Source organism: Varanus komodoensis, unplaced genomic scaffold (assembly GCF_004798865.1).
Source record: "Varanus komodoensis strain SLA01 unplaced genomic scaffold, ASM479886v1 scaffold7_3, whole genome shotgun sequence".
Taxonomy (NCBI): Eukaryota; Metazoa; Chordata; class Lepidosauria; order Squamata; family Varanidae; genus Varanus; species Varanus komodoensis.
In genome coordinates, this window is record NW_025336480.1 from 11,481,238 (window position 1) to 11,489,281 (window position 8,044).

An 8,044-nucleotide genomic window follows, 5' to 3' on the forward strand; every position below is an offset into this window, starting at 1 on the left:
TTATCACCTCAGTTTGCTGTGTCCTGTAAACCCAAGATTCATAGGTTAAACAACATTCACATAACCCTTATTCTGTTTCCCTGCCAGCTGCACACCCCAGACCATTGTGGCTTAAACAGCTCATAATCAGATGTTTCGACTGTGTGAACCAGAACACTGTGTGATAGTTTATCCAAGTCTAGTGGTTGCCATCAGTGTATATATTCTTATTCTCCTGTTGTTCAGCTTGCCCAAACTACAGAGCTTCATCATTCCCCCTATTTCTGTTGCTTAGAATGGAATATCCATATTGACATGACAAAAATGACACTACCCATAGGCAAGATGGGGGTATCAGCAGACTCAGTTGTGCCCTGAGGTTTTCAGAAGTACCAATATGATGGAGGGGGAAAGCCCTAAATAATCAACCACCCAAGAAGCTAAACATGATCACTTAAGCATGCAACATATGCCTGATTCAACCATGGCCCTCGTTTTAAAAAATGGTAACAGGGTTCACATATCAGGCCTCCAAAAACCACTGCCCAGGTTTCTGGCTGAACATGTAGGGAGAAAGGAGTAGGAAGAGAAACAGGGCATGGGGAGAGATGAACAGACAACACAGCGACATGAGGTTGAGGGAGATGGAGAAAAGGAAGCTTGGGGAAGCGGGAGGGACAATGCAGGTGGGAGAAAGAACTGGGAAGTGACTGAGACAAAAGCAAGAGATGGGCGGGGGTTAGAAAGAGATATTTATACTTTCAAATATGGTGAGCAGTATATAAATCTATTGGAGGAAGAAGAAGAATCAGTGAAGACAGGCTGAGGACAGAGAGGGGGAAATTCTAGGGGGAGGGAGAGGAGAGATTATAAAATGGAAGACACCACAAGAAGAAAAGGGATGGCAAGGCAAGACATAGAAATGTGGGTTTGTGTGGGGGAGTAGGGTCACTGCATAGGATTCATGCAGCATTTTGTTGTAGGCCCTTTATCTTACTTATATTGGTTTTCTCTATTTGGCTATTATAAAATATCTAATGTAAAAAGCTGACAATGTAATTCATATTCAGGATTTCCCAAATTAATCAAGACTGGTTATACATTAAGTGAAAAGTTGCATTAGCTTTTCTTCAACCTCTGCCTTCCTAAACCCTCAAATGTTTAGCTGTCCTTCAAAACTGTGGTTGAATCCATAGCACAATACTGTTGAAACTCTTGAATGACTGAATTCTAAGACATTTTGTTCTTTTTTCGTCCATTATTTTTATAGGTTTCCCAACTTCCTTCCCCATTGACGGAACCTTCTTCAACAACTGGCTAGCTCAATCTGTACAGATTACCACGGAGAATATGGCAATGAGTGAGTGGTCATTGAACACTGGCCATCGTGAAGACACCACCCCAGGTCTTTCTGAGGAGCTCTTGCAAGATGAAGAGACCTTGTTAAGTTTTATGATGGATCATTCTTTGAAGTCTCCATTGAAGCAGAGTGACACAGCTAAGAAAGCCAAGAGCAAAATGCGAACACACACTAAGAAAAAGCCTGCAAGAAATGGTTTGAATTTCTTTAAGCAACATCAGGAAGAGGATTCAGATCAGTGGACTAATGTGAGTCACTTGTCAGATAACACCACAAAATCTTTATCACACGATTTAAGGAACAACAAAATGGAGAAGGGGATGGACAAACTTCAGCCAGAGCGCAAAGTGATGTTTGAAGTGAAAAGGACAGTTAGGAAGGGCTGTTCTCATCCTTCACCTCCTCTTCCAAAAGCAAATGATTCTCAAGCCTCCCAGAGTCTGATAAGTAACCTAAGCAATGATGTGGAACCAGTGAAATATGCCCCATCTGATCCCAACTCCTTGGTTAAAGTGCCTGATTCAGTAGGTTGCCCGAAAACAGTAGTGAGATTCAAATTACCAAAAGAGGGCAGAGGGACACGGAGATCACAGAACGAGAAGCCTGAGACGGTTAATGGACCTCCAGGAAGTGAAAAATCGAAGGTCGTCTTACACCATTTTGACAATGAGACTGATGGCTACTTTTCAGATGCAGAAATGAGTGACTCTGATGCAGAATCCGGTAGTGGCAGAGGGCACCATAGCCAGTTAGATTCAGGAAATGAGGATAATTTCAGAATGAGTATTTTGGCATCCTAATACGCCAGACAGACCAAGTGTGACCGCTCATGTGAGGCCTAAATACAGTTACAACTGCCATGTCCAATTTCCGCCTGGTATCATAAGAGGGTTTCAGTTTGTTTGTTTGTTTGTTTGTTTTGTTTTGTTTTTAATTTGTATATATAGTTCAGAACTAGCACTGCTGTTGTTCCTCTTCTCTCTATGCCTGAGATACAGCTCAGAGCACCACCAACATAGACTTGCATACTGTAACCGTAGCTAGCCCTTCTTAGTCAATCCTTGCATTTCCCGGTTAACACAAGGCAAGCATGTGCATGGTTAGGGACTTCTCACTCGCTGATAGTGAGCAGGACATCCTAGAACTTCAATGAGGGAATGTGAGGTTGCCAGTACCTGTGGCTCACGCAGGGATGACAGTTTTATGGGCATTATTTAAACCAAGCGAATAGATTTCATGGTCTGCCTGGTCTAATTGCCTCTGTTTGGCAGGGTGTAGAATTGGAGTACTGCTGTGGTAGCCAGCTATATACACAGGACTTAAGGGGAAAGTAAATCTGGGTGGGCGGGAGGGTGGGTGGGTGGGTGTGAGTGTGTTTCTGTGCACACACACTTGTCCATAGGGTTTGTCAGCGTGTGTGTATGTCTGTGTTAGCAACTATGAAGTAAAATAAGCGACTATTTTTAAAAGAAGCACAACAAGCTTATTTGAAGAAAGCACTTAATGGGTGGAGAAAAACACCATTGTATTTATGGTCTATTAAATCCGTGATTTTTCTTTTTCACCTCTCCAGTTTGATCACAGTCCGTCCAAGGGGCCAAGAACCAAGATTTAGCCCTATCACTCCAAGTATCAGCTGGGCAGCACTATAAACACTCATCCAAGGCTCTCAGTAGATAGAAGAATTACATATCTGTGTTAAAGCTGCTCTGCTGTATATCAGTATCTCTCCTGAGTAACTTTGGGTATTATTTATTGGTAAAAACTAACCCTTTGATTATCTGAAGCAATTCCCATAATTTCCTCAGGTTGATTAAAGTAGCCTTTTACCAAAACACTTGGGCCAAATAGAGATCAGAGGGGCAATATTTCCATAAACCAGATAGGAAAATTATTCAGAGTTTTAAAAAATCATCATGACTATCATCATCATCATCATCATCACTATCATCATCAAATGGCTTCAGATCCCAGCCTTGTGAAAGAGGTCAGGTCTATACTTGAAGCAAAAACAGGCAAATTATGGCTCACCTGTTCAGAGAGTTGAATATGTAAGCTTCTGCTGTACAGAGAGGGTCACCTGGTTGAGGACACAACCTTTGAAAGGCAATTGAACTATTTGCCTTTGCCACAGTGTTTCTTTATCTAAACACTGTCACTCAATTGATGGCTTCTCCCCTTTCCATCTTTCCATTTCAGAAGTAAAAGCTTACCATCAAGCTGTGGACTCATCCTAGGAGAGTGATTTACAGAAGTCCACATTCTAAATATTTCAGTAATGTTGTGTATAAATTGTCTCTAATAAGCCTTAAGTGTCATTCATAAGTTCATGTTACATATTTGTCACAGATTTCCATGTTTGCACTTAATTACACCATTACTTCCATTTTGGCTTCAAAGGTCACAGTTAAGGTTTGCCACATGCTTTATGGGAGTGACCCCAGTGTGAGCTCAGGGAACAAAATACAAAAAGAAAAGTGAAGATCACTAACTCTTTTTTTTGTTGGTATGTTATTTTCAATATGAGTGTGTGTGTATATATATCTATACTGGGACACTTCTGCTTGTTAACCCATCACTGTCAAACTGGGGGAGACGAGACCTTGCAGTTGTTCAGATAAATTTGTCAAATTATTTTATGGATGCCAAAGAATATTTTGAGAATAAAATAGCACAGCCAGAAACCAGAAACTTGTTATTTGAAAACAAAAACAAAAAAGAATGAAAGCTGTTTAGCTACAAAAGGACTAAATCCGTGTTCATGACACAGCTGAGGCATTAGGTTGCAAGCTTGCTGAAAATGATGCTTTTATCATTTGGACCACCTCCCTCCATTTTGATTTCTGATGTTCTTTGCTCATTCCAGTCTGAGCAATGTTGGTTTTATGTTCTTTGATGCCAGATGCTGGCTGTCCTTGGTTTTTGAGAGTCAAGTCATTTTACAAGCCTTCCAAGTCCTTAATATCTCTCCAGTTGAGCTATAATTTGTAGAACCTTTATTCTGAAAAGAAACCAAAAAACACGAGCCAAATACACATCGTTTTTTTCACAGATTTGAGAAGTTTTCTTTGCTAAATAATTTTTCAAAAGTACTGACTGTAATGGAACAATTCGATATTAACCCAACCCATATGGGTTGATAAGTAAATTTTGCTCTTAATTAAGGCTTGGTATGTTCAGATAATGTTAAATACAGTAAATAGGACTTAGTTTTATCTTATTCAAGCTTGCTAGGCTTTAGCTACAATATCCTAGTTATGTCATACAAATAATCAATATGCTGCCTTTTAATGGATCTTGCTTCCGTGTGCTTCAGTTCAACTATTGCTTAAAAAAAGAGAAAAAAATCCAGAAATCTCACTGTACACAGCTTCATTCATCAGCTACTGCATTACTTGCCTGCTCATTCAGTACAGGACCCCAAAAGGGACAAACTTTAAAGAACAACCAAACTAAACCAGCACCTATCATCTTTGTTTGGATCATATGTAAAACTGTGAGACACTCCATTGTTACTGTGAATAAGAAGTAATTGTGAACCAAAACTGATTGTTTAAAAAGTGGGGGGGAAAGAAGAAATACTTCACCCTGCTCTGGAGCCTTCAGGTGCACTCATGGGGCTTTTTAAAGTCTCATGAAATGCTCTGTATGCATCATGGAGCTTCACATCTGAAATGTTTGTCAAAACAGAAGAAAACTGGACAGCTTCTGCTCATATGGAACTCCACAGAGCCTAATGGAATTTTGGATCACAGACATCATACATGATGTTACGCTTACGTTTGTAGCTATCATGTTTTCGCAATTGGGATTTTTTTAAAGGAGCCACATTTATTTTCTGGGGCCTTATTGTATGGGGAATTAGAGCTGGAAAATGGAAGAAAAGGGTACGAAAGACTTACTAGCAAAAAGAAATTGAGCATTATTCCGAACTAGAATGTCTTATCATCTCTAAGTTGTATCCAAAGATGCCCTCTCTGTCACTGAAATTGCTTGGATCCAGAGGATGCTGGCAAAAGAGGTGAATTTTGCTGGTTCCCTCCACAGCTCCCCTCTTTCCATTCTGCAGATTTGATGGGACATGCTTGATGGGAAGGGGGAAATCAGTAAAAATCCAGACAAACACACTCTTCTAGTCATTAAGCCTCATTGGATCTAATCCTATTTTAGACAAGCATATAATGGAATACAACCACCTTTTATCTTTTCTCTTTGACAGAATGTTAGCATGTTTTATATAACTGCTAAGGAATTTCTTAGTTTGGATTCTGCAATGTGCTTGCACTCTCAATACTATTCATGATTTATCAATACATTTCTACAGTTACGGCGAAGGCCAGTGAGTACCTTGGAGCCAGCTATAGTCTCTGAAGTTATAGAGGAACCCATGCAAGCTGTCGCTTCAGTAGTGTGATGCAGTGAAACAAGAACTCAGAAGTGCTGCAGAAAGTTAGTCCAAGCTACCTTCTGGCACTGAGTTTTACTATACCTAGCAAACTACGATAAAAAGTTTCAGCAAACAGCATTGGTAATGATAAGGCAATGTGTCTGATAGTAAAAATCCAGCTCTGGTTTATTTTAAAAAATAACCATCACTGATTTTTATATGGTTTCTAGTAGTGTCACTATAACCCTTGATATTACCTTGTACTCTGTGGACAGCTATCTGCATATTAGTAAAAATCTGTTTAAGAGGAGCTACAGTCTTCTTAATGCTTTAGAAGTTTAGCACCTGCTTTTTTCCTCTGCAGAAACAAGAAAGATTTGCATAAAAGAAGAAATTGTACATGGAAAATATTTTTGATGCACTGTAAATGTATTTTGAGATGAACAGAAAAAAGCATAAATGGTCTATTTTATTAAACAAAGGTCTTTACGATGATGTGTAACTTCAAGCATTGACATTTGCACTGTAAGGAATGAATCCTATTTCCTTTGGGAAAGCAGCATCATGATTACATATGAGCATTGCAATCATGAGTGTTCTTTTTGGTTCATGGTAAAATCACATTTGGCTTTTAAAATCTACGTGTTGAATGCAATCTCCTAGAGACAATTTGAATTTTCCTCCTCCTTTCCCATCATAGGTTTTCTAGAATAGCTATTTGTGGCATGTTGTTTGACTTTTTTGTAGTTTGTTGTGTTTTGAAAAATAAATAAAAACAAACATTTGGCCGTGCTTTTCCTCAAAGCACAATGCAGATTTATCCATTTCTGTAGAAGGAAAAGGGAAAGAATTCAATCCCACCTGTTCTTGTTTCCTCCAAATCAAGTCTTTGCAACCTGTCACAAAAGTACTCTGTTTCCTGTTGCCAGGTAGGTGTGCTAATTTGGTTGTTCTTTAAGGAAACTCCTTTATACTTTCCTCCATTCCATACAGACACAAAACAGGCCCACTCCATATCAGTTACAGGAAATGATATGAATGTCACAGGAGGCAAAGCCCTTCTGGTTTTCTTTGTTTCAAAGAAAGTGATGTGCCATTTGTTAATATAAAAGAGAAATATTGAAAATATATTGAAAAGAGCAATTTTAAATTATTTTTGGCTTATGTTGCAATATTTATTTTCTTGTATTAGAAATTCCTTTGTAGAGAAAAAATGTATTTTTCATTAATGCAAAAACCTATTTCTCCTTTTTGTACATTTTCCATGTTAGTTAATCCTTAAAGCAATATAATGTATCAAAGTTGTTCTGTGTGAAAGCTGTATTATGCATGCTGTTTGTGTTGCCTTGGACTAGGTCTGTCTGCCATAATTTTCATCATGTTTCGATTCAGTGTATGCTTTAATACACATTGGGACCATGGCCCATTTGCTTATGAAAAAAGAAATACCTTTGCATTCTTCAGTGTGTTGGCAAATGCAGTCAATAAAGCCGTGTTTTCTGTGTATGTTTGCCTGAATTTTGAGTACTTGGCAGAACTAATTCGCCTCAGTATCAAAAGGTACCCATCCTTTCATACTCCCTTAAGACCTTGGAAAGAGCCTTAAGACTTGTTAGCAACTGTGTAATATGAATTAGTTTCCATCAAAATTGGGGGCATAATTAGGTTCCTTGCTAGTTGGGCTCTGTATTTGCTACAATCCTGTGAAAATACAAAAAAGCTTACTATGGGGTATTGGCTGTAGTATTCAGTATCCTAAGGAACATGTTCCCTTCTCCTTTTAGAGCGAGCTCCAAGCTCTTGTGTATAAAGGTATGCCTGGGAGCATACGGAAAATGCTTCCTGCTGAAACCTCACTAGCCTAATGAGTTGGTGAACCAAGATTTTTAGGTATCAGGGAATTAAGAAGGGGAATGACATAGTTCTTGAGTTCTTTGGGTCAAAGTATACTCCAGTGGCTTCAGATCCCTAGCTGAGCCTCTAACCACATTCAAGAGGGTAAGCATTAATGTTTGAATATTGGGGAGGCAACTAGTCCCATAAACTGCATCACAGGCTTGTGTGAAGCAACATAAGTGAAGTGTAGGTGTGCATTGCTGAGTTCAGGTGTGATACACCTGAAAGCTGTTGCTAAAGACCTGAAAAAAGGTGAACACCTTTTCATGAAGTAAGGTGATTGAATTGTGAATTAACCATACAATAGAGGACTCAAATTTTTGTGCAGAAAACCAGTATAGGAAACACACTGGACATTCTTATGTACATCATAAGAAGAGGTCTGGGGAATCAAACCAAAAATCCTTATCATCCAGGACATT

The 8,044-nt window shown here is 39.0% G+C and overlaps 1 protein-coding gene across 8 annotated transcripts in view; it reads left to right on the forward strand.

Annotated features, from left to right (window-relative positions):
* JADE2 (jade family PHD finger 2) overlaps positions 1 to 7,232 on the forward strand; it is a 193,176-nt gene extending 185,944 nt beyond the window's left edge. For 7 of the 8 annotated variants that reach the window (XM_044454220.1, XM_044454219.1, XM_044454218.1 and 4 more), the window contains one exon: positions 1,250 to 7,232. In XM_044454220.1, the coding sequence (XP_044310155.1) occupies positions 1,250 to 2,139 (890 nt within the window). In that variant the 3' untranslated portion in view covers positions 2,140 to 7,232. The remainder of the gene's footprint in view (positions 1 to 1,249) is intronic. The other variant, XM_044454224.1, reaches the window with a different exon arrangement.
* The last annotated feature ends 812 nt before the right edge of the window (positions 7,233 to 8,044 follow it).